Here is a 27,586-nt window from a genome sequence, read left to right on the forward strand (position 1 = left end):
CCATTCAGTCATCTTCTAGTGGGAAGCGCTCTTGTGCACACCTCCGTAAGCACAGCGAACCTACCATCACACGTCTAGTTAGTGCTCACCGAGGGCCTGTGTCTGTGGTGCCAACATTAAAAGATGCCAGACTTTTATGGCTGATATGACAGGATAATTTCATTTTAAATCTCCATGCCTGTTGAATGGAGCAGGTATGGCCAAGAGGGTTGGGGAGGATTTCAAGTTCCGCTGGAGGAATGGGGCCCAAAGTGTCCGTCTTCTGGCAAGGGGTGTGGGCAGGCCCCCAGCGCGAGGCAGACACCCTGCCCAAGCCCCCAATTTAGAAAGAGTGGCCAAAATTAGCTGCACCCCGCTTGGCCGTGGCCTTTTCTGAGCATCAGGCCGACACAGCTGTGTCCCTGAAACTAGTCAAGGACACAAGCTGAGCTGGCCACCCACCTGCAATGTCAACAGGGCTGAGGTTTCCCTCAAAGTTAGTTCTGCCCAGCGCCCTGATAGCGTGAAGAAGGCAGTTGTAACGTGGGTGAGATTGTATCTGAGGGCAGAGGTGGAAAAACCCCACTCAACACGAGCTCAGCAGCAGCAATATCAAACCCCACAGGAATAGCTAATACTGAGGCAGCGGGCCAACAGACGCCATGCCTGTGACAAACCAGTCTTGAAAGGACTATGAGAGAAATACATTTAAGATGCTTAAAGAGACTTTTTAAAGCATGTGGGTAACATCAATAAAATCAAAATGTATGTCATAAAACCAAAAGATAGGCAAACACGGAGCAAATGCACACACAAAAACTCCAACCACAAAAGGTCTGGAGATGACACAATGTAGTCATCCATTGATGGAGACACTGGGCGAGTAGCCATGGCAGCCTGATATGAGGGAGCAGTCTTGGAGATGCACAGACGCAGCGGCAGAAAGACAGCCACATCCCTGCCCACGAGATTCTATTCTTGCAGGGGAGACAGTCCATAAACAAAGCAAGGGATATGTCATATGATTTGGGGTGCTATAATTCATCATCAGGGCACGTGAGGGGTGTCCCTGATGGGGTGGCATTGGGAGGTCAGGGAAGGCCGCTCTAAGAGCGGGGGTCCATGAAGTTAATGAAGGGAACGTAGGAGTCACGCAAGATGTGGAAGAACATTCCAGACAGGTGGGAGGTCCTTAGACTGACCGGTTCTATCAAAATAACAATAAAACAAACATTATATTACTGGTGAAATTACTGATGTCCCAGTTATGATGGAAACAGGTCCAACGCCACTTTCACTCTGAGTGAATTCCGCATGGAGAGCCCTGGCTGGCCCGGTGCAGCACCTCAGAGGAAAGCGAGTTGCGGTTTGCAGCGGGGAAATGTTCGTTACCTGGAGATGGCAAGAGTGTCTTTCTAAATAAACTGAGACCCTCAGATAAACTCATAGAGCTAAGAAGCGTTCACCAAAATGGCTGGATACAGTTCAACACAAAAAACAACCGCATCCTTATGCATTGACATTAAAGAGAAAAGGTAATAGTAATACTAATACTAATACTAATACTAATAATAAAACCCCTTTTAGGAAACAACAACAAAAATTTTTAGGTCCCTAAGGACAAGTCTAAGGAACATTACTACTGATTTCATGAAGAAAAAAAAAAATCCCTGGAGGACACTCATACAAGAAAACCAGAATTACTGGAGACATGTCATGTCATTCTACAGAAAGACAATATGAAAACAGAGCAAGTCTCGGGGATTTTTTTTATAGCATCCTTTTATTATTCCCTAGTTGTTAAATATCTTTCAAAGCAAAAACTAGGAAATGCCACATGATTTATTTAAATCCAGGTCCCAACTGAGCATGCACTGCACAGGACAGGCAGATTCTGTAATTAATGTGAAAAGTAAGCTAAGAAAATTCTGAACAAGAAACAGAAGAACAAGGAGATGGTATTTGCTCTTCCAGACAGTAAGGCTCCTTAGAAAGCTACGCGCCTAAACCAAAGCGGCACTGGTGTGTGTGTGTTGGGGGGGGGGGGGCAGGGGGAGGGGCCAGTAGGTCCAGGCCACGGGTCAGGAGACATGTAATCTTGACCGGGCTCCTTCTGTTCTATGTGCACCCCAAGGCAAGAGGGACTGTGGGCCACATGCACCAGTACAGGTGGCTGGGTGAGGCCGGGGAGCAGGGCACATGACCAAGAGAGGCAGAGCTGGGGCACAGGTGGAACTTGCCTGAGCATGACACGTGTACCCAGAGCTCCAAGGGGCTTGAATGCGAGTATGATAAGGAGACAGCAAGGGAAGCCTCCCTGAGGCCTGGAGCCTCTCCAGGGGGCTGAAGGTGAGGAACGCTGGTACCATCAATCCTCCTGTCCACTATGACGGCGTCCTTTCAAGCCAGAGAGACCAACCTGAGTTCACTTCCTGCAGTCCTCTCCCTTTGCAGAAGAATCTGAGGTCCAAACATGATGATGGCTTGCCTGAGGTCACGATATGACTTACTGACAGAACCCACCAGAAACTGCCACTTTCGGCTCATCCAGGGCTCTCTCCGAGGAAGGCGCACCAGGAACGCTCCACCGCTGGCCCGGTACTTGGACCCTTCTGTCCACCCCCATCTTGAATCTCCCTTTACCCTTGACCTGAACAGCAACTCACCCTTACTGGTCCTCTGCTCCCAAGAATGACTCCTCTTCCCACTCATGGCTTCTGTGCCTCTCCCACTCTGGCTCTTGGGTCCCTAGCAACCCGGTGATGACCCTCTTGGTGCTGAATTCACTCTCCCTAGGGGGCTACAGAACCCATGGCTTCAATTAGCAGCTTGAAGCTGGTAACTTGTACAGCCCTATCTGCAGGTGGGACCTGCCTGAGCCCTGGACCCCACACTGTGTAGTCTGGCGGTCAGCGGGATATAGCCAGGTGGCAGCAGCACAACCGGGAAGTCCATTCGTTAGACTACATCCTCCAAAAGACCTCCCGTCCTCCAGGCGGAGCTGCTTTTTAAGCCAAGAGCCTCACCAGGTTCAACATGAAGAGCTGGGATGTTCCCAACAGGTATAGAAGTGATCCTATCGATATAACATATCGTGTTCATACCAAAACAGTGTCACGAAATTCTGTCTTTAAGGAGGAAGGCCCAGTGATTGAGAAAGCGTTCAAGGGCAACTACCAGGCTTTGAGGGTTAGAAGCACAAGGTCAGGCTCCCGTCCCAGAGGAATTCTGGAATAACAGGAAACTCAGGGACCAGGAGAAGATAGAGGTACCGAAATGTGATATGAGGTGTAAACCCAGACTTAGCCATCTAAAATCAGTGACAGGTGAGACCCAGGCCTGCGCCCTGGCTGCCGGCAGGACTCAAGGGAACAATGTACATCACGTGACTTCAGGCAGGTGGTCACCCCTAAAACAACCATTTCAAAAGATCTGTTTCTCAGCTAAAGGTCCCCTAGTTACAGTTTGGGGCTCAGTTCATAGAATCAGGTACGTCACAAAGCAGAGCACCTCAAGAAGAGACAAAAATCATGTTCACACCTTACCTGGTCCCAAGGAGAGACGGTGCCCCCGAAACACATAAACAAGTACGCCATGGCCACGAGACAGACCCATATCACCACCGAGAAGAGGCGGAGCAGCCTCTTGAACACAGACTCGATGCAGACGAGGATGAATATCGCAAAGAAAATCGCCAGGGCAGTGGGAACCGTTATTAAAAACGCCACGTGGTCTTCAACTTCCTAAGAGAAAAACAAATCGCAAAGGTACAGTTCAGAAACACCACGGCAGTGATGATTTATGTTATCAAAATGCGATCGACATTCATCAGTGTCAAAATATATTGGGTTTTAAAAGTTACTTCAGAAGCAGAACAGTTTGAACGTCTGAAAATGTAATTTTCCTGTGCAATAGCCATGTTTTCCTATGTAAATAGCCCAGTGTTAGCTATCTAAGTTATGCAAAATAGCTATGCCATCAAGTTTAAATTTTCCCTGGAAAATGGAGAAATGGGTTTTATTCAACAGTGAATGCAAGAACACATAATATCAGGTTAAAATAAGACAACCAACTTCACTTCACTGTCTGCATCACAGGGTAAGAAACCCCCTGGCCATAGAAAACCAAGGCTTCCAAGTGGTTTGAAATGTTTTATTTTTTAAAAAATCTAAAAACTATCTCAGTCTCTGAAGTGATGAGCTCTTATTTCAATGCATGGCAATTAATGTTTCAACGGGATCACAGGTTAATAGGGAAGAAACAGAAAGTACTAATTATAGAAGATAAGAGAGTGGAAAATACTTAAAAGAACAACCATTTTTCTAGTTTCCTTCTCTACCTCTCTTGGGCTCCAGTAGCAAAAAGAAGATGGGTATTTATTACTAGCCTCTTACTGATGTATGTTTTTAAAATCCACCTTTGCACACTAATCCTCATTTTCTGTATACAAGGTATGATAAAAAAAAATAGTCTTTTAAATTAAAAAAAATTATTACAGTAAAAGACACATTGCCATTAATCCCCCTCAAAATACTCCCCCCATTTCGAACACACTTATCCCCTCGTTCTTGCCACTTTCTGAAGCAGTTCTGGAAGTCCTCTTTCATGAGTGTCTTTAGTTGCACTGTCATGGCTGCTTTGATGTCTTGAATGGATTCAAAACATTTTCCTTTCATGGTCGTTTTGACTTTGGGGAAGAGCCAGAAGTCACATGGTGCCAGATCTGGTGAATTAAGGTGGATGAGGACACACTGTAATGTTTTTGACAGAAATTTCTGTACCAGAAGCGATGTGTGACACGGAGTCTTTCCGTTGTGATCACAAAATACGATGAATGCTGCTGCCAAGTGCCATCCAATGGAAAGGAAGGGATCTTCAATACGGAAAGCGGTGCATCGAACCTTAGTAATAATGTATGAGAAGTTTCAGCTTGTTTGGTGCAGTCAGGCAAGTGTGAGCTACAGTTAAGGGAAGGTGTATTTTAAAGTGTGCCGTAAATCATCCTCCATCATGACAACGCTCCGTGTCACACATCGCTTCTGGTATATGGCAATTTCTGTCAAATAAAATCATTATGGTGTGTCCTCATCCACCTTATTCACTGGATGTGGCACCGTGTGACTTCTGGCTCTTCCCCAAAGTCAAAATGACCATGAAAGGAAAATGTTTTGAATCGATTCAGGACATCGAGGCAGCCATGACAGCGCAACTAAAGACACTCACGAAAGAGAACTCCCAGAACTGCTTCAAAAAATGGCAAGAACTAAGTGTATTTGAAGTGAAGGGGGTATTTTGAGGGGGATTAATAGCAATGTGTCTTTTACTATAGTAGTTTCTTTTTATTTAAACATTCACTGTATTGTTTGATCACACCTCATATCTCTTTCTAACCATTGCCCCCAAAAGGCACACTACTTCAGTTCCACACAATTCAGCACAATGTAAGAGACATCATCTCCCTTTGATGATACAAGCGTGGGTTTAGGCTTCAGCTTCTGCAAAACGTTATTCGGGAACCTGACTGTGAAGAGCACACACTGTCGGCTGGAACACTGTCGAAGTCTTTAATCCTCACCCAACAAGTTCAGTTACCAAAACACCCAAAGGAGTTTCAACAAAAAAAAAAAAAAAAAATTTTTTTTATATCCCTATGCCTGAGGCCCTGAAAACTTCCATTGAGGTTTTAGAATATTAGGAGTTATGGTGAAAGCTGGGACTTATGTGGCAGCTCCTTCTAACACTGGACGGAGCCTGGCGAACCCCTCCACTTTCTTCGTTGCCACTAGGATCGCTCGTCACGTGAGCAGTTATAAATGGAACCACACCAAGTCCAGGTCAACACGGAGCGGAGGAAACGGACCCAGGCCCACCCTGATTACTCTGTCTCCCTGTCTCTCTCACAGTTATATGGGTGTCAAGCGACACTTGGGGAAATGGCAACAGCAACAACCCCAGCAAATGCCAATAGGTACATCTGGGGGCTAAGCACTCTTCCATGCACTAACCTCTTTAACACTCACGACAAACCTAAGAGGAAGCACTGGCATTAGCAATACTCTACAGGGGATTCAACTGGGCACCTAGAATGAACATGAGCTGCCATGGAGTGACCGAACCAGTGAGGGACAAAGAACCCCGGCTCCAGCCCCGGGATCTAGGGGGTCTGTGTCCTGCCCCGTGGCTGTGCAGAGATGACGGGCTACATCAAGTGGGGCTAGCCCTTGAGTGACCAAAGGAACATACGTTTCCAGAAATGACAGGAGACCAGGGGATCAAATGTGGTATTCTTATTCTCTCCTTCCATTGCTATTTTTGCCCATGATTAAGGGCCTGCATCATACTCTTACCCTCAGACACATGTGACAATCATTGCAAAAGGGTATCAGATCTCCCCCAGGCTGCCAGGGCTCCCCAGCACTCAGACACCCCAAGTCAACATAAGCATGGACACGACAGCATAGCCGCTGGGTATATGGAATTTGAAATTAGGACCCCTACAAACATGGAGCCACGAAAACTGATTTTATTGTACACCTCCCAAAATAAACTTAACTGAGCTATGCACAGAAAGCTAACCAAGAGATTAATTACCAGGACAGCTGTTTCCAGTGTGACTTTTCACTTATTTCATTAACCCCGTAGGGGAGAAACAACTGTTGACTTTATTGGCTCTTATTTCTCCAGAAAGACTGAAAATGGTACGAAAATATGCATAACTATAAAGTGAAAATTAGTAGCTAGAGGGATAGAAAGATTGTGATGGCGTCCTTCCAGGAAGTGGAGGACAACCTGGGTTACCTGGGGGCACTTTTCCTGACTTCCTTTGAAAAGAGCTGACTGTGAACACGACAAGGACTCAGGTGCTCCCCGTGCTCCCCGTGCTCCTCGTGCTGGTACAGGACATGCTGACGCCACCCTGAGCTAGGCTTGGCACGCACAGGTCTCTACCTCGCTTTTTGTTTTTTAAATACCAGTGTCTTCACCACTGAGAAATGACTTGTCTGGGTTTCATGGAGACTTCTCCACTAGGCACAAGGGACACGGGATCTGAGTCCCCTGCTACTTATAGGGACCCACAAAAGGGCTTTGATTGCTTGTAAACCCAGAACAACAACAAAAACCCAACAACAAGCTTTTAGGGTCAAAGATTACAAACATATTCATGCCAACACACTTGTAAACTGTAACTCTGAACATATTTTTAGAGAGAAAGGGGCATAGAAAGCCCTCTCAGTCATAATGTGATCCTCGGGGGCTGGTGGCCTAACCCTGCTCACCAGATGCCAACATTACTGGGTCTTTTCCACATGTCAGAGGAGGACGTCCAAACAGGGTTCCCCACCTTAGTGGGGCAGCAGATTCCCAGATGGCCAGCAGCGGAAGATGGTCAGCTGCTGCTCATGAGGGCCCTGGCCCTCCCCACTGGAAAACCTGAGCCCACTAAAGGATAGGGGCTCTTCTACAAAGAGAACAGCCATCAATTATTTCTGCACTTTCCTTTGAACTTAATTCCAAGCAAGTTTTAATATAGAGTTCTCCACAAAATAGAATCTTTTATAAGAGTGTCAAGGAAAAACAGTAGAGTATTCATTAAAGAATGTATAAGCTTATAAACTACATTCTTTTCTAGTCTCTCTGTTGGCATCACACATTTTTCTTGAGGCTAAGAAAACTGAATAAAAAAGTGCCCTGAGACCTTGCAAGGCATGGTCCTACTCCCACCCCGCAGACTGGAAGACGAATGAAGCCACAAGGCACACCCCGTGGCTGGTTTTTCTTCTGGAGCTGGTTGAGTTTTCAAAATTCAGAGTATAAAATGAACAGAGTAGCTTAAAATAAAGCAAACTAAAACACTGAAAACATTGTCAATCTAAATTAAATATGTTTATGTACCCCAACCCCTTCTACCTCCATGCAAAAAAAATATGACATAATGCAAACTAAATGAAATGTACTAAATTGCCTTTATTAGTCCTAAAATGTACTCAAATGCCTTTAAAATATGCCTTTTAAAAGGTAGAAAAAAATACCATATAACACAAACTAAATGAAGCATACTAAAATGCCTTTAAAAGGGAGATGTTGAGTATGGTATCATCTGCTGTAATGATAATGGGTTCCTATCGCTCTCTTCCAACACTATTCTTTCATTTTCAATGCATTTTCTGGTAATTTTGGATGGCTTCTAATTGCTAGACCTATTAAATACCCATCTCTTTTATTATGTGACAGCTCCTTTGTTTCTTAGAGGCTTTTTCATGGAGCAACAGATTGTCTGTATTTTCCCTCTTTTCCACATGCATTTTTTATTTTTCATTAAACAGTACTACTTTTAACCTAGATGATAAGGGACAGTCTAATGTAAACCACTGATCTTCTATAAAAAATATTTTAGTGAAGTGTTTTGAAGTCCCACGGACTGCAGGTAGAAACCCGTTTCCATCAGTTCCTGCTGTGTGAGTCGGGGTGAGCTCTGAGCCCCACAAGGCCTGTATCTTCCCATGAACAGCAGCAGGGACACTGCATGGTTGATGGGCATTTGTGCCCGACAAGTGCCCCGCAATAACACAGACTGTTATTATGATGACCAGCACATCCTTTTTTTTCTTCAAATCTCAGTCCTTTCTCACCAAGGCTAGTCTGAGTATTCATGATTGGAATGATGCCCATTTTGCATTCTAGATAATAACTTATTACCACAAATTATTTGGAAGGGTTGTCATTGGGCAAAAAAAAAAAATCAGTCTTTAGCTATGATATACATTTGACTGCAGGTGTATGTGTGCAGATACATATTTTCACTCATTCATACATAATTTATATGTGTGTGTAATATAACAGAAAAAATATTTTTCACTCCTTTCCACATATAGAGTGATCCTTTATTTACAAGGAGGTGTGAAAAGAATAAATAAAAATTCTGATTAAAAATTTCTATAAAACTGTGATGAAATAAAGATCTCAATAAATGGGGAGACAGTCCACGCACATGGATAGGAAGAAAATATTGTCAAGATGTTAGTTCTTCCCAAATTAATCTATACATTCAGTGCAATCCCAATGAATATCCCAGGAAGTTATTTTGTAGCTATCAACACACTGATTCTAAAGCTTATATGGAGAAGCAAAAAGACCCAGAACAGCCAACCGAATGTTGAAGGAGAAGAACAGAGCTGGAGGACTGACACTACCCAATTCCAAAACTCATTATAGAGCTACAATAATCAAGACGGGGTGACACTGGAAGAAGAACAGACAAGTAGATCAATGGGAGAGAACAGACCCACACACATGCAGTCAACTGGTGTGTGACAAAGAAACAAAGACAACTCAGCGGAGAAAGGACCGTATTTTCAGCAAAAGATCTTAGATAAGCTGAATAGATATCCACATGCCAAAAAAAAAAAAGTGTGGCTAGGCACATACTTTACAACTTCCACAAAAATTATTTCAAAATGGACCATAGATCTAAATGTAAAATGCAAAACTAATTCTGAAAAACTCGGAACACCTTCCCATACCCAACCTTCGTAAATTTGTCATGCTGAACAATCTACAACATAGAAATATTTTTAAATAAACACACAAATTATAGGTACGTGAAAGGTGAACCACTTTCCACCTGCTTAAAAAGATGTATCATCCACTGCTTGTAATTGTACAAGTGACTTGTTATATACATACAAATTATGGCCTAGGGACTGGCCATATTTACTTATTCTCAGCTCCTATTACACAAGCCAGCATTCTCACTCACATTTTAAGATTATGGATAAAGACACAAAATAAATTTATTTTACATGGAAATGGTTCCACCTCAGGCATCACACTTTAAAGAACCCTCCCCCCCACCATAAGAATCACCTCAAATGCAAAGTCTTCCTGAAGGCACTTCTAGTTTCACAAGAGGAAGACAAGGTCTCCAACTCCTTCCCCTCTCCTCACCTCAACCCTCTGCTCCCCACCCTGTAGCCCCTCCCCCAAGAAAATGAGTGCACAAAGGCATGGAGCTAAGGCTGCTGGGAGAGCAAGAGCCACCCATGCGTGGCAGGCAACAAGGGGCACCAGAGACGCCTGCAGGCTGAGAAGCCAGCAGGGTGCAGAAGCACAGAACACGAAGCATGGTGACAGGGACCCAAAGCAGACCTTGCCGGAGGCATATCCCAGATATCGTGGAAACAGGAGCAAACTAGTCTTTAGAAAAACCCACTTAGAACGTCAATCTTCCTACCAATGACAATCAAACACCTTACAACAAAAATCACCAAAATGAGCAGTCATTAAGAACAGGGTCCAAAACAAGTAATAAATGGCTTAAATTCCCAAGGACAGCAGATGTCAAAACTGACAGCCAGAGAACACAGAACAGCTGTGTGAGACATGTTTAAAGAAAAGAAGGCTGCCATTTCAAGGATGACAATATCACAGGAATCACTCAGGTGCAAACAGAGAAAATGAAACTTGAAAAATGACAGCTATAATCACGTAAATAAAAGCTAAACAATCGGGTTAAATAGAAAAAAAAAGACAGTTTTTTTTAAAAAATAGTGAACTGAAAGATAAACCAAAGAATTTAAATACAATGCAACAAAAATATAAGGAGATAAAAATTATAAGAAAGCCTAAGACATGGACAATAGAATGAAAAGAGTAAGACGCTATAACATGTCTGATTGGAGTTCCTGAATCACAAAATGAAGAGATTTGAGATAAAATATCAAGACAGATCAGTTGGGGGTTGTCCAGTACTAACAAAAACCAATATTCTACAACTCCACAATGCCAGTTAAACAAAAAGAAATGCAAACATATTTACATGATGATAAAAATGCAAAATGTTACAAGTGGCCAAAGAGAAAGAAAGGATCATGATAGCAGAAATTGCAACAGCAAGACAGTAATGGCAAATTATTGAGCACAAAATAACAGTCAACCTTGTATAGCCAAGAAACCAGGTGTTTATTTTGTTTTGTTTTTTAATGAGAACAAAAATACAAGCATTTATATATAAATTGTTTTTTAAAGCAGGAGTTTACCATTGAGAAATATTTTCTAGTTCTGGTCAAGATGGCAGAGTAGGTAAATGCTGTGCTCACCTCCTCCTATGACCACATCAAAATTACAATGAAATCATAGAACCATCAACCTGGAGAACCATCTGAAGGCTAGCTGAACAGAAGTCCTATAACTATGGATATAAAGAAGCCTCTTGGAAACTAATAGGAGGGATAGAGACTCTAAATGGGCACCCACGAGTGGCAACTGAGAATCTGGAGGGATATCTCAACTGCAGAGGTCCTCCCTGAGGAGTGAGGGACCCCAACCCCAGGCTCCTCACCCCAGGTTTCCAGTGCCAGGGAGAGAAGCCCTACAACATCTTGCTGTGAAAATCAGCAGGGAGTACATCTGTCCAGGGGAGACAGAAGGCTGCAGGAAAACCCAAGAGTCCCCTTAAAGGGCCTGCACACAGACTCACGCACTTGCAGGGACTCACCCTAGGCTCCGATGGAGGGATAGTGGCTCAGGAGGCACCAGAGACAAACAGGAAGAAACTGAGTTGTGTGGCTTAGAGCAAGGGCTGGAGGGATAGCCGCCATTGTGCCCCTGTTGAGCCTGCCTTCCATGTAGCTGGCAGGCAGATGCCTTTTTTCCTGTGTTGAGCCTTCCCCAATGTGGCCAAATCTGAAACTGCATAGGCCCAGTAAGCTCCATTCACTCCACCCTGGTACCTCCCTGAGACCTGGCTCCAACCAACTCATGCCCTGCCAGGGGTTCTTTCGGGGACAGGCAGACAGTCTAGGCTCATACTGCAGTCTTTCTTAAAAAGCTCTCAAAAGTCTGCTGGCTCCAGACAGGTGGCTGCTGGCCTCAGTGTGCCCTGTGCTTTTTGCTGAGTGGCCCCAGGCTCAGCACTGGCACCAAATCTGAATCTGCATTAACCTGGTGAACACCATTTGCCCCACCCCGGCGATTGCCTAAAACCCCTCCTCAACCAACTCTCGTATCGCCCGAGGTTCTTTTAGTGGCTAAGTCTTATGGGCAGGCGGCTGCAGGCCTCTGGGTGCCCCGTGCCTTTGATGAACTGTCCCAGGCCTGGTACTGGCGGCAGCCAGTCTTGGTTCTCAGCATGGCCTCTCCCACGTGCCTCCAGGTCCAGCAATTGAAGCTGTCAAACACAGACCACTTTGTGGCTCCCAGGTAGCCCGGGGCCAGTCAGAGGTAGCAGCTGACCTTGGCCTGCACCAGCGCCCCTCTGAAAAGGCCCCAGAAGCAACACACCCAGTGGCCGGCTTCAGACCACAACAGAGCATCACCCAATTAGCCCCAAAAGTGGCAAACCCAAAGAGTGGTCTGAATAGGCACTAGAGCCCACTGGGGTGAGTCCTACTCCATGGGGTCAGCCCCCACAGAGCAGATCGTATGCTGTGGTTGTGGCCAATCCTCACATCCAGGCAGCCTGAGGGTCAATCCCACTTGATGATGTGCCAACAGCAATCAAGGCTCAACTACAACAGCAGGGCACACATAATCCACACAAAGGATACTCTTGGAGTACCAGGTTCAGGTGACCAGGGATACTGTGCCACTGGGCCCCACAGGACACCTATTCCACAAAGCCACTCTACCAAGACCAGGAGACATAGCAACTCCACCTAATAGGAACAAACCCAGGGAGAAAACCAAAATGAGGACACAAAGAAACATGTTCCAAATGAAAGGACAGAACAAAACTCCAGAAAAATAAACAAAATGGAGACAAGTAATCTACCAGATGCAGGTTCAAAACACTGGTTATAAGGATGCTCAATGATCTCAGTGAGAAGTTCAACAGAGAGATAGGAAACATGAAAATGGAGACAGAAAACAAAAAGCACCAGTCAGAAACGAAGAACACAATAACTGAAATCAAGACTATATTAGAGGGAATCAACAGTACATTAGATGAAGCAGATAGTTGAATCAGCAATTTGGAAGATAAGGTAGCAGAAAATACCCAATCAGAACAACAAAAAGAAAAAAGAATCCAAAAATATGAGGATAGTTTAAGAGGCCTCTGGGAAAACATCAAGCATGCCAACATTCACACCATAGGGGGACCAGAAGGAGAAGAGAGAGAGCAAGGGATTGAAAACCTATTTGAAGAAATAATAATGGAAAGCATCCCAATCTGGTGCAGGAAATAAACATGGAGCTCAGGGAGCACAAAGAGCCCCAAACAAGGTGACCCAGACAGGCCCACAGCAAGACGCGTCATGATTAAAATGCCAAAGGTTAGAGACAAAAAGAGAATCTTAAAAGCAGCAAAAGAAAGGCAATTAGTTACCTACACGGGAGCTCCCATATGACTTTCAGCTAATTTCTCAACCGAAACTTTCCATGCCAGAAGGGATGAGCACGAAATATTCAAAGTGATTAAAAGCAAGGACCTACAGCCAAGATTACTCTACCCAGCAAAGCTATCATTTAGACTCTAAGGACAGATAAGAAAAAGCTAAAGCAATTCATCAGCACCAAACCAGTACTACAAGAAATGCTAAAGGGACTTCTTTAAGAAGAAGGAAAAAAAGATGCATAATAAAGTGGCAATAACTATATATCTATCAATAATCACTTTACATGTAAACAGAGTAAATGATCCAATCAAAACACATAAGGTAGCTGAATAGATAAGAAAACAAGACTCATACATATGCTGCCTACAAGAAACCAACCTCAGATCCAAAGACACACACAGACTGAAAGCAAAAGGATGGAAAAAGATGATTTCATACAAGTTGAAACAAAGCAAAAAGCTAGAGTAGCAACACTTACATCAAACAAAATAGATTTTAAAACAAAGGCTAAAATAACAAAGAAGGGCATTTCATAATGATACAGGGATCAATCCAACAAGAGGATGTAACCCTTGTAAATATCTATGCACCCTACACAGGAGCAACTAAATATATAAAACAAATATTGATGAACATAAAAAGGGAAATCAACAGTATTACAGTCACAGTAGGGGACTTCAACACCTCATTGACACCAATAGATAGATCTTCCAGATAGAAAGTCAATAAGAAAACAGTAACCTTAAATGATACATTAGACCAGATGTACTTAATTTTTTTAGAGCATTTCACCCCAAAGCAGCTGAATATACATTCTTTTCAATTGCACATGGAACACTGTCTAAGATAGACCACATGTTAGGCCACAAAACAAGTCTCAATCAATTTAAGAAGACTGAAAGCATATCAAGCATCTTCTCTGACCACAGTAATGTGAAACTACAAATCAATTACAAAAAACAAACTAACAAACAAACCTGAAAAACACACAAACACATAGAGGCTAAATAATATGATACCAAAATGAGTGGGTCAACAATGAGATCAAGGAAGAAATCAAAAGATACCCTGAGACAAATGAAAATAAAAACATAATGACCCCCAAACCTATGGGACACAGCAAAAGCAGTTCTAAAAGGGAAATTCATAGCAATACAGGCCAACCTCAAGAAAGAAGAAAGATCTCAAATAAACAATCAAATACACCTAATGGAGCCAGAGAAAAACAGCAAACAAAGCCCAAAGTGAGAAGGAAAGAAATAATAAAGATTAGAGTGGAAATAAATGAAAATATAGCCTAAAAGCCCAAAGTGAGTAGAAGGAAAGAAATAATAAAGATTAGAGTAGAAATAAATGAAAATATAGTCTAAAAGACACAAAAGATCAATGAAAAAGAGCTGTTTTTTTAAAAAAGATAAAACAAAATTGATAAACCTTTAACCTTTTGACTTATCACCAAAGAGAGAGAGAGAAAGAGAGAAAGAGAGAGAGAGAGAGAAAGAGAGAGAGAGAGAGAGAGAGAGAGAGAGAGGACCCAAAGAGATAAAATCAGAAATGAAAGAGAAGTAACAACTGACACCACAGAAATACAAAGGATTGTAAGAAAATACTACAATTACATGCCAAAAAATCGGACAATCTGGAAGAAATGGATAAATTCATAGAAACATACAATATTTCAAGACTAAATCAATAGGAAACAGAAAATATGAACTAACCAATTACTACTAATGAAATTGAATCAATAATCAATAAATTCCCAACAAACAAAAGTCCTGAACCAGATGGCTTCAAAGGTGAATTTTACCAAACATTCAAAGAAGAATTAACATCTATTCTTCTCAAACTAGAGCAAAATATTCAAGACGAGGCAAGGATTCCAAGCCCATTTCATGAGGCCAACATAACCCTGCTTCCAAAACCAGACAAAGACATTACCAAAAAAAAAAAAAAAAGGAAATCAGACATCTCTGATGAACATAGATGCAAAAATCCTCAACAAAATGTTAGCAAACAGAATTCAACAATACAGTAAAAAGGTCATACTCCACGATCTAGTGGGATTCATTCCTGGGATGCAAAGTTGGTTCAATATCTGCAAACCCATTAATGTGACATAACACACAAACAAAATGAAGGATAAAAATCTTATGATCATAGCAATAGATGCAGAAAAAACAATTGACCAATCCAGCATTTATTTATGATAAAAAAAAAAACTCTCAGCAAAGTGGGAATAAAGGGAACATATCTCAAAATAATAAAGCCCATGTATGGCAAACCCATACCTAACATCATACTCAATGGGGAAAAGCTAAAAGCATTTTCTTTAAGATCAGGACCAAGACAAGGATGTCCACTTTCACCAGTTTTATTCAACATGGTAGTCTTAGCCACTGCAATCAGACAAGGAAAAGAAATAAAAGGCATCCAAATTGGAAAAGAAAAAGTAAAACCATCATTACTTGCAGATTACATGATACTTTATAGTGAGAACCCTAATTGGTTGCATTTTTATACATCAATAATGAACTATCAGAAAGAAAATTAAGAAAACAATCCAATTTATAATTGCATAAACATAAAATACCTAGGAATAAATTTAACCAAGGAGGTATAAGACCTATACTTGGAAAATTATAAGACAATGAAGAAAAAAATTGAAGAAGATACAAATAAATGGAAGCATATACCATGCAACATCACTAATCATCAAAGAAATGCAAATTAAAACCACACTGAGATATCACCTCACATCTATCAGAATAACTATCATCAATAAACCAACAAACAAGTGTTGGTGAGGATGCGAAAAAGGGAACCCTTGTGTACTGTTGGTGGGAATGTAAATTGGTGCAGCCACTATGGAAAAAGGTTTGGAGGTTCCTCAAAAAATTAGGAATATGAGTAGAACTATCTTATGACCCAGAAATTCCACTTCTGGCTATTTATCCTCAGAAATCCAAAACACTAATTCAAAAAGATATCTGCACTCCTATGTTCATTGTAGCACTGTTCACAATAGCTAAGATATGGAAACAACCTAGGTGCCCATCAATAGACGATTGGATAAAGACAAGGTGGTACATATATACAATGGAGTATTACTCATCCATAAAAAGAATGAAATCTTACCAATTGCGACCATGTAGATGGACCTAGAGAACATTATGTCAAGTAAAATAAATCAGAAAAAGACAAATACCATATGATCTCACTTATATGTGGAATCGAAAGAACAAAATAAATGAACAAACAAAACAGAAACAGACTCATAAATACAGAGAACAAACTGATGGTTGCCTGGTGGGAGGGTGGTTGGGAGGCTGGGTGAAAAAGGTGAAGGGATTAAGGAGTACAAATTGGTAGTTATAAAACAGCCATGGGGATGTAAAGTACAGCACAGGGAATATAGACAATAATATGATAATCACTATGTATGGTGCCAGGTGGGACCACTTCGTAAATCATATAAATGTCTAACCACTAAGATGTACATCTGAAACTAATGTAAAATAATACAGAATGTCAACTGTAATTGAAAAAAGAAATCTCTAAAAATACTTCTAGGAAATTAAATAATTCTAAAACGACTGTATGATATGAAAGAATTAGGTGAACAAAGATAACAGCAAACACTGTACAACTAAACACATGATGTCTGTCTGAAAGAATAATAAGTAGCTAATTTCTAGGCTTAACAAGACAAAATTGAAATATTTAATAATAAGATTAATAGAGTCAGAAGAGGAAATACTAGACATACAGTGTTCCAAGGTCATTTAATGACCTTGGTGTCAAGACTGACCAATGAGAAATATTACAATAAAATTTTAGGGGTGACACCAAAAGAATACAAATAAAATGTATGAATTCCAAATCATAAGAAGGAAAAAACTGAGAGAAAGAAATGAAAAAAAAAAGAAGCCTAAAAATAAGAGTAAGGAGAAGGAATTGGGAAAAACAGATATCAAAGAAGTGAAATGGTAAAAACTACTGCAAATATATTAATTATTATAATGAAATAAGTGGTTTGAACTTGCCAACTAAAAGGCAGATTCACAGACTATATTATAAAACAAAGCCCAACTCTATGCTATTTACAAGGGACAGGATTAAGCAAAAAGATGCAGAAAGGTTGAAAATAAAAATATATAAAAGCATACTATTTTAATATCTTACAAAATATGCATTAAGCAAAAAAAAATAACTTTATGGATAAAGATAAAATAATAAAATGCTCAATTCCTATGCAATTATAACAATTTTAAACATCTATAAATCTAACAAAATAGCCTCACAATGCATAAATGTATAGAACTAGAGGGAGAAGTAAACTAATCTACCAAGAATAGATGGCAACACCTCCATCCAGCCATTAATAGGTCAAGCAAACAAAATGATAAAAAACAAATAATGCCAAAGAGCCAAATGTCCTATTTAGCAAGTTTGACCTAATTGACGAATTCAAAATTCCACATCCGACCTCAGGAAGGACAATATTCTTCTCAAGTGCACATGGGTGTTATTTTTAAATTATGTACCACATAACTTGCAAAAATTTTCCAATGCGAGATCATAGACCCATGTTCTTCAATCACAATCATTTTAAATTAGGTTTATAACCAAAGCATGATTTAGATATTACCACATATCTGTTAGATAAAAAGCACAGCTCTAACTTTTGCATTGAAAAAGAAATCATAACATAGATTTGAAAAGAATGAAAACAGTACATATCAACACCTGTGGTGTGATTGGAATACAAGTGGATCTCGGAGGGAAGCTGTCATGTTTAAAACGGAGCTGAACTGTCCATGGTCGGCTTGGTTTTGCTGGGAGTTACATTCCTCAGCACCCCTTTCTCCAAATGGCTCAGAAGAGGCATTTGTGCCAGATTTGGGAGGTGGATGTAGCCCTCACCTAAGGTGGTCACAGTCAACACGACCGAGGGCAGTCACAGGGGTGCCCTTCAGCGGGTGCTCACTATCCCCTGCCCGTGTCCTGCTCTCCTGTCCAAGCTCACTAGTGGCCAAGCTGACCCTCAGCGGCAGCACAGAGGTAGTGGCTACACAGAAGCAACCGATTCTCAGAGACCTTGCCACTGAGTTCCTCTCTCAGTCGCCTTTTGGGTGACTAGCCATGTTTGTCTTCCCAGGTTTCCATGAAAGCTCCCACTTTTTCACCTGAACCGGTGCTTCATGAAGAGTGCTTAGTGATTCTGCAGAGAATGATTCTCCTTTTCAGAAACAGTTGCTGGCTTAAGACCAGACCCCAGAAGGGGCTGAACACTGACCATGGACCATAAGTCCCCACGCAATCCGAGATACCCCCCCCCATCACTCACAGAGAGTTGGGGGAGCGTCCAGACCATGAAGCCGGTGTCCACAGAGGCATCCCGCCACCAAGTGGGGGTGGAAGGCAGGGGATGGGGCTCAGGTAGGTCCGAAGGCACAGGTAAGTTGCAGGAGCAAATGGCACAGACACTCAGAGCCCCCTGCGACCTGACCTGGACCTGGGTCCCCAGAGACAGCTTCCTATGCCTGAGGAGATCAAAACCCAGGTCTGGGTTACAGCTGGTTCTGCTGAATACAGTATGGCCGCAGAAAAGGAGACCGCGGGAGCACCGTAACCCTGAGCCCCTTACATGCGTCAGCCTCCGGAGGTCCGTCCAGCCACCTACGGCAGGCTCATTACAGCTGGCCTCTTCCGTGATGGCAGGGGCAGCACCTTGCTCTCACTAAACTGTCTCTGGATATGGGTTTTGCTTTCCTGTCGACAACGCTTCTGCCCAAAGCACCACTGAAATTCACTGGTCTTACCCTGACCCCCATGACCTTGAAGCAGCCTCCCTGATTGAAGGAGGGAATGAAGGTGTAAAGACTCAGTTACAGGACCTGCCTGTGGACAACACGGGGCTGAGAGAATGTCCTCCGGGGTCAGCAGATGCTCTCGCCAGCAACCAGCACCTGACACTATTCTTCCACAGCCATGTTCATGGGTAGAAAATACCATAAAATATCAGTTTTTAGCAACGAATGAATAGGTTCAATATGATACTAACAAGATTCCAATGGGTTTATTTTTTGTTGTTTTGTTTTTTCATATGGAGATTGATTGACATAGCTCAGGGGTCAGCAAACTGCAGCTCGCGAGCCGCATGTGGCTCTTTGGGTGCATACATTTGGCTCTGAAGTAAAATTGAAAATGAAAATAAAACTATCATAGTTTCATTTATAAAATTTTTAAAGGATATTATTCACATAATGGTGATTTCATTTGTTTTATGGCTCTCGAATAATTTTTAAATTGTTGTGAGGGACAGGATTGGCTCTTTCATCTCAAAAGTTTGCCAACCCCTGACATAGCTGATCGCAAAGTTTATATTGAAGAACAAAAGGTCAAGAATAACAGAGAAACTGTTAAAGGATTTGAATGCTACTTGCCCTGCTTAATATAAACACTCGTTATAAAGCTTTAGTAATTATACTTTGTGTGTGTGTGTGTGTGTGTGTGTGTGCGCGTACGCACTGCAGGGATAAAAACAAAACACAACAAAACTTAACCAACAAGACAGAAGAGAAAGCCCAAAACAAACCACTCATATGGAATTTTGATATGTGACAGATGTGAGGAAAGAAATAACTAAAATGAATCAGCAAAAAGTCACTCTCCACGAAGAAAAAATATGTAAATGGATCTTCATTTCAGTACTCACACCACACATATACCACACATATATGACATGCAGAAACATGTATGCATTGTGTGTGTGTGTGTGTGTGTGTGATAAAATGAACACCAAGCAAAGGGAATGATAAACAAGACTGCAATACAAAGTCTTCTTCTGAGGGCAGGCAGGGGATGGCACAGGTGCCACACACAGGTGGAAATATGTTATTGGAGACCGTCTAGTCTGGGCTGGGTTCACAGGTGTTTATTTTAGCATAAATAAGTAAGTGAGCAGATCTAGATCAATGAGGATTGTGCTCGGGAATCAAAGAGTCATTAAATTAACCAAGTGATAAGTCCTCGTCTGTGTACTTAAAGTCCAATTCCAAACAACATGTATAATACACGTTTGAATCAGCAGTCAGTCAGCGATGGAAAGGCTCAGACAGTAGATGCTCGCTATGTGGCTGGACTGTGTTAACGGGTCTTCATTAGCGCCTCATGTGTGTTCACCTGATCCCTTTCATTAGTATTATTATTTTCAGGTGTACAAAACAATGTACTAGTTAGACCTTTACATCCCTCACAAAGTGACAACCCCCCGCCCCCACCTACCACCCCTGTGACCTCTTTCGCTCCTACTTTTAGAAGTAACATCAAAAGCTTTTATTGGTTCCAGTAATGAACTAGCCTGAACTTTTGTGTCCTTTATAATGTCCACAGATCACTAGCAGCTTAAAAATCTTAATTATTCTGCCCCTTACTTTTTATAGCTTTAAACAAATAATACAGGACATTTAAAATACATGTACAATAGTTCAGTCTTGGGGGGGTAGGCCCGGAGGAACGAAAGCCGTCACTTTGGATGTCTAACTGGTCTGAGCTGTGTTATCTCCACATCACTGTCTGAGGTACAGTAAGGGACATTGGTGGAAATGGGGAGAAGTTCAAATTCGAAGACCTTGCAATCAGGAACCACTATCTTCTGGGGGCAGTGGGGGTCGGGGGGTGACCCTAGAGATTTGACTGTCAGGCAATAATGACCATCTTGAGAAATCTCAGGAATTTCAGGATTCTAAAAAGAAGCTATTGTACATTATGTATGTTTCAAATGCAGTAAGTATTCATATAATATACTTTAATGGTGCTAATAATTGAAATTTCCCATTCAAACGCCAAGTTTTCTTAAAGTGATTTGGTTAGACTGAGACACAGTTGGCCTGACGCATCCCTAACTGCCACCCCAGACCTGTATTCTCATTCTCCCTTGCAGCAGCACCATCGCTGATGACCCTGGGCCGTCAGAAAACTGGTCGGCAAAATGTCACTTTTATTCAACAACCTATGCTTCTGTCTCTTTTTCGTTAACAACTCAAAGTTACATGCACAACATCTATCACATAAATAGAAACACAGTCCCTGTTCTTTCATACCCAGGTTTTAAAATCCTAGCACTCATTTAATTTTCAACGAGAAATACAGCTACCGAAGACCTGGACAAGAAGACCAGCCCCCCACCCCGCCCCGCACAAATATAACAGCAGTGACCTCCACTTTGGGGGTACACCCAGCACTGTGCTAGATGCTCCCATGATCTATCTCAATTCCCAACAGAGCTCCCCAATCCTGGGGCTGTTACTCATTTTATTTCACAGGTGAAGTAACTGCGGTTATAGCAGATAAATTAATAGGCCAGGAATGCGTCCTAAGTGGAAAAACTGAGACCTGGACCCAGGTATCAGCAAAGACCTGTGCTCTCAACCAGTAGGCTACACGATGGGATAGACAGCAGCTAAGGAAAACACCTACACGGTAAGGTACACACATTAATCACGCACCTGCACAATGGTTAGTGCTGTGTTAAGAAACAGTGCTATGCTTTCTCCCCGAGAGAAGCAACAATTACTTGAGAAGATGGATTCCCAAAATTACTCTGCACATCAGGTGACAGTGATGTGTGTTCATGTCAGGTGATAGTGATGTGTGTATGACTGTGTATGGTCCATGAGCTCTGCATATGTCAGAGGCAGAGACCAGCGCGTGAGGGATGCCAAGCCAAGGCTGGGCTAAGCTCAAGGGGCGATTGCCTACGCAGCTCAGGGAGGAGGTGGCTTGTGGGGAGGGGAACCCCTTAGAAGCACTGTGTATAGAGCTGCAGAGGCCCAGGTGTAAACGCGCTCAGCCCGTGGGGTCCAGACTGACAGGTCACCTTAGGGTAGCCAGTGTTCGACTGAGGTATCACTTCTAAGGTGTCACCACTTCAGGGTGAAGCCACACCCACGGGGCTGCCAATCCCAGTGCTGGCCCCAGCAGGCTCTCAGTAACTATCAAGGAAGGCAGTAACGAGTGAAGTTCTATGGACTGTGTTCATGCTAACAGCAAGTTACAGGAAGGACGAGTGTGCCAGTGGATTATGTATGAACACCTGGCTTTGACACCCTTCTCACTAGCAATTACTGATCAAACTTATCACAGCGATTAGTACAACCATAAAACATCTTTAGCTTAGTTCTGTATCAGCTCTATCAGTGTTTCTATCTTTTAAATGCAATGTTAGATTTAAAAACGTCAGTAAGTTTCACATAGAACTCAATAGGACAGGATTTTGCATGCCAGGAACTGCTCAGGCAGCAAAAGCAGAGCCAAGCAGAGCTCCTTAAAGGGAAAGCATGGGGAATATTCAACATAATGAGAATAAATGGTGCCCCGCCTCAGGCAGTTAATGGTGAGGAAGCATCTCTACCCTGATTCCTTTAACATTAAAAGAGAAGAAAATGGAAAGTAACTCCATTACACAGCATGAAGGTGGAGGGTGTTCCTATCAGAACAAAATGTCAACAAGAAAATGTCTTTTGTGCCCGGACCAGAGCTGGGGATTCTAGACCTGCAGTGAGCTCAAGGGACATTCATCCAGGAAGTGTCAAACGAGCTTACCTCACTGGGTCTCAGTTTCCCCATCTGTAAAACGAGCAGATTCCAACCCTTCCAACTCAAATGCCATGTGACTACGTGTTTTCTCATAGCAAAAGTGAAAATGCAACTGCAGAAGACCCACTATGACAACTGGTGGGTCACGTTCTGTGCCCGGCGTTATGCATATGCACCACTTTGCACCGTCACCTTAGAAGGCAGGTACCATTCCATCTACAAACAGGAAAACTAGAGCATAGAGAGGTGAAACCATCTGCCCGAGGTCACAGAGATGGAAAGGGACAAAGCCCGGATGCCAGAGCAAACAGATGCTCTTCACCACCACTGTCTCTGCCTGTGACTCAGGAGAGGACAAGCTACTGTGCATATAGAGACACATGCACTGTAACACCCACGGGAAGCCCCCGAAGTCCTTCGTTGCTAGCCCTCCACATTGCAACCACCTTTCCTGCAGAAAATTACAGTTTCTCCTTGTCTTTTGTTTATACTGTGGTCAAATTATAAATAAAATGACTAGTGAATCACTGGTTGCAATTTACAAATACCTGCCAAGTAAGATTTTCCTGCATGTATACAAATGGTCAAAACGATGCATGTATGTTTTGCTACCTTTACTCCAGTTCCTAAAAACACACACTGTTCCCCTCCACCCCCAGAATTACAGGACCAGAGGAAGTGTGCACAGAATTTCCTGCTCCTTCGAGGAGTTATCAGGCATTTTTACCTGCCTTCTCCAGTCCTCCACCCCCCAGGAATGGGGTGAAAGATTGACTTTTTCCCACTGACATCCTTCCACCCACTGGGGGCACTGAAGTATCGTCTGGGATAAAACAGCCAATTTCACCAAACAATGATTGGGTTGGTTTGTTTGTTTTGGAAGAATTAGGATCCTGTATATAGAGACAAAAGAAATACTGTGATGTATCTGTCCCTTTCAAAAAGACCTGATGCTGGAAATTCGATTTGGAATGAAAAATACTTATGGTTATTGTTTAAAAAATGTCGCACACCAAATCACAGGAAAAGCAAGAAGGTTGATCACATTTTCAGTCAAAATCATATATGCTTGTTTTATGTATTTAAGAAAAGTATATATTTTTATATAGCTTTCAGTATCACACTAAAACAATCTATTTTATGCCAACCTCTGACTATCTAAAACTTACAGGAATAAAATTTTTCCATTCCAGCTGAAATATTGTCTATTTCTAACCATAATTTTATCCAAAATAAACCTTGCCTAAGCAGGCTGGTATTTTGACAAACTAAAAAAAAATGTATGTCAACCTTTCCTAATAATGAAAGGCAAATTTTGAGGAAAGCTGTCTGATTTTGGGCATAATAAAGGTTTAATTCCGAGAAAGAATTGTCATGCATTTACTAATGAGAACCAGTCCTGGGAAATGAAGGGACATCATAAGACTCAGAACTTAAAGTTTGGATCCATTAGTTTCCAGTTTCCAACGCAGAGGGCAAAATTTATTTTGCTCATCAGGCCCATCATTAAAATTTTTCATGGCAAGCAACAGAAAATATTTTCATGTTATGAAGCAGAATATAAAATTCTAGACACGCTATCATGGATGGGTTCTGTTTACTTTGTTTCATGTCTAGATAATTCTTAACAATTATGGGGTTAAACCTATTTCATAGCTTTTTATGTAGAAAACAGTAAAGCAAGATAGTGATGTTTTAATTCAGAATTTATTTTACATTATAATAATACTTTGAGGATCACTTTGAATTCATGATCGATGATGTAGAATCACGGATTGACCACAGATTGAAATTCAGTTTCTTTTGAATAACGTCAATCAGAGAAATGTGAAGTAGAGACAAAGCTCACTTTTGTCTTTTTAATAGATATTTCCAATCACTTCATACAAAGGCAATGACATCACTTGCTTTTGGATGATGTGAAGACCATGATGTGATCCAAATATTCTCAGAGATGATGGGTGTACATTAAGAGAGCTGCCAGACTTTCTCTACTACAAGAACTGATGGGAGCCTAATGGAAATCAAAAATCAGGCAGATTCATGGGAAAGAAGGAATCTGTCCAAGATTTCAGGCTGCAAAAATAGATGTGCCAAGCTCCTGAATTACATCAGAGCCTAGCTATTCTAGTAAAGTGCTGGAAGGTGGAAACCTGGGCTGGCCCCAAGCAGCTGTTTCCATCTCCCAAGGTAGATGGGTGGGAAGCCAGGCTCTGGTCAGCCTGAGAAGTGAGCTCACCACTCTCCACGTAAGCACCGCTGTGTTAACCCCACCCCATCTTGTAATGTCCCTACCCCAACCATCTTTGACTATCTGGATGCAGACCAATCTGGGGCAGTGGAACTGCTATTGGTGACATTACTAAAAACGGAAGAGAAATGAACTGTCGGGAGCTCAGGACTGCCCCAGTCCTTCCTAAGGTCGTTTCTGAGGATGTGCCCATTTTTCGCAGGCATTTCCCAATTCCCACTTGGCCCTGCAGCCCCAGACCCCATCTGCAGGTAGCCTCTCCACCTCCCCGATTCTGGCATGTTTCTGCACAGCTCATCACCTTGAAGGATTTACAAGTCAGTCAGTCCGCGGACCAGGTACAATGAAGAACAGGATATCAGCCCAGGCTACAGCCAGAGCACAGGAGTGCCCGCTTTGTGCTTAAAACGATTTAGCTGAATCACAGCAAGTGTGGAAATGATCGACTTATCAAGGAAAAGTGAAGACGCCTGGATAAACTTTAAAAGGCTACCACGCCAGCATTTGCACCACGTGCAATGAAACAAAGTAATTGTGTAAAGAAACACAAAGATCAAGACAAATCCGAGAAGGGTGCTTTCAGCCCAACTCCAGTGACTGACTGAGGCACTCTTGGACATCAATATCAAGGAGGTTAAAGAAATTAGAGGTCCGTGTCATAGCAAACAAAATGGGGTGCTAGGGGAGGTACAACTTCACACTTGTCTTTAAATACATTAATGGCACTATAAATAGGCCATCACCTGCTCCTCCTTTTCCACTTAGAAGAGAACAAGCCACAACTGGTTTGAATTACAGATTCACAGAATCGCCAGCAGCTATGTCCTGGCATAAGAGATTTCCAGAGGAAAACCGTTCTGTTCTCTTTCTGGGAAGTACAGGACCGAAAAGAAGAGGCTTTTGGAGACTGCTTGTCAGTGAGCCTGAGCAGAAGTCTCTCTCCAAGTCCTTTTTGGTCGTAAAAGTGGCAAAGAGAAATGAAGATGCCCATCCGGGGAGCACGTGAGGCTGGTTACCACAGTGAGAGGTCTGCCCTGAACGCACAACCCAGCACACACAGGGTCCAAAGGTGCTCTCTGCTCTGATGATAAGACCCAGGCTGTATTTGTGGCTTTATGATCTCCCACATTCTCTTCTTAATCCGTACCTCACTGAATTCCAGCAGCAGACAGCACCCCTCCAGCAGGACGAGGGGAAAGAATCCCTTTTAAAGAGCCCCATGGTGATAAGTTTTCCCAGGCATAATGTCTGAGCACCATCTGGCTCAGGATATCAGAAGCAAACTGCCAAACACCAAAGACAGCTATTCTGCACACTTGCTGAAAGAGAAGCAAAACATCCACTTCTTTGCACAGTGGACACGAATATAAGTGCCTATTTGTAGTCTAAGCTAAAAAACGAATCATTCAGCCGGGCATCCCCAAATCAACCGCTGCCCCAAAACATCTCACGGGGTAATCGATGCCTGGCACAAAATGTGCACGTACCTATCACGCTCGGGCGGTGCAAAAGTTTGAACCACACCAACAGAAGGCTCAGTAACAGGAAGTTTACCGCCATCTACAGATTCCCCCTCACTGCTCAAGAAAGCGAGCCAAGGCTTTGCTTGAAAAATACAAACTGGCAAAATTGACATCAGCTGTTGGGGTGCATTGTGTTCTGTTCCTAGTGATGAAATCCACTTTAATAACCTGCGCAAAACAGCACACACGATTAGCCCCCCCTTCTAGAAGCAGGACAGCATCGATGCTGCTTACTTCACTCACAGGATGAAGACACAACAGGTCAACACCCCATCTCTTTCTACGGGACTTAAATGCATACGGATTTAAGGGCAACGAAGTACAAGAATATACTTCTTTCCATTTTCCTCGTCATTAACCACTTTCCCAAGGCGGGTTCTTTACAGTGAAATAACGTCCAATCCAAACTCACAGGGCAGCTCAGGGGCCTGGCGACGGAGCGGGAGGCGCACGGGCACGGAGCCCCATCCGCGCGGATGCGGCGGGCGCCCCGATGGGGGAGACGCACGCCCCGCGGCCCCCCCGGCGCACGCCCGGGGAACTTTATCCGGGGCAGAACCGTCCACGGAAACTTTTCCCGTGCCCGCCGCCCCTGCCCCAACAAGGCCGGCCGCGGGCAGGCGGGAGGGGCGGGGGGAGCCGGGACGCGCGGGGCAGGTCCCGCGGGGAGGCCACTCACCAGGCGCAGCGCGAAGAACACGGCGAGCAGGGCGAGGCAGGCGCCCATGACGAGCAGCAGCAGGAAGACGATGAGCGGGTGCTGCTGGCTCATGCAGTAGTAGGACTCGTACAGCCAGTCCCGGGACCGCCGCGGCCCCGCGCCGCCGCCCGCCTCCTCCGCGCGGTCCCGCAGGTAGCGGCGCCGCCGCATCGCCTCCGGCCACATCGGGGCCGCCCGG

General features: G+C 43.1%; 1 protein-coding gene across 1 annotated transcript in view; it reads right to left on the reverse strand.

Annotated features, from left to right (window-relative positions):
- Positions 1–27,579, reverse strand: part of ADCY2 (adenylate cyclase 2) — a 380,993-nt gene extending 353,414 nt beyond the window's left edge. Inside the window, exons 1-2 of the mRNA XM_019631611.1 lie at positions 27,367–27,579; positions 3,525–3,722 (exon numbers count right to left, since the gene is read on the reverse strand). Of these exons, the coding sequence (XP_019487156.1) occupies positions 3,525–3,722; positions 27,367–27,573 (405 nt within the window). The 5' untranslated portion in view covers positions 27,574–27,579. The remainder of the gene's footprint in view (positions 1–3,524; positions 3,723–27,366) is intronic.
- Positions 27,580–27,586: the final 7 nt, after the last annotated feature.

This window comes from Hipposideros armiger, unplaced genomic scaffold (assembly GCF_001890085.2).
Source record: "Hipposideros armiger isolate ML-2016 unplaced genomic scaffold, ASM189008v1 scaffold_1018, whole genome shotgun sequence".
Lineage (NCBI taxonomy): Eukaryota > Metazoa > Chordata > Mammalia > Chiroptera > Hipposideridae > Hipposideros > Hipposideros armiger.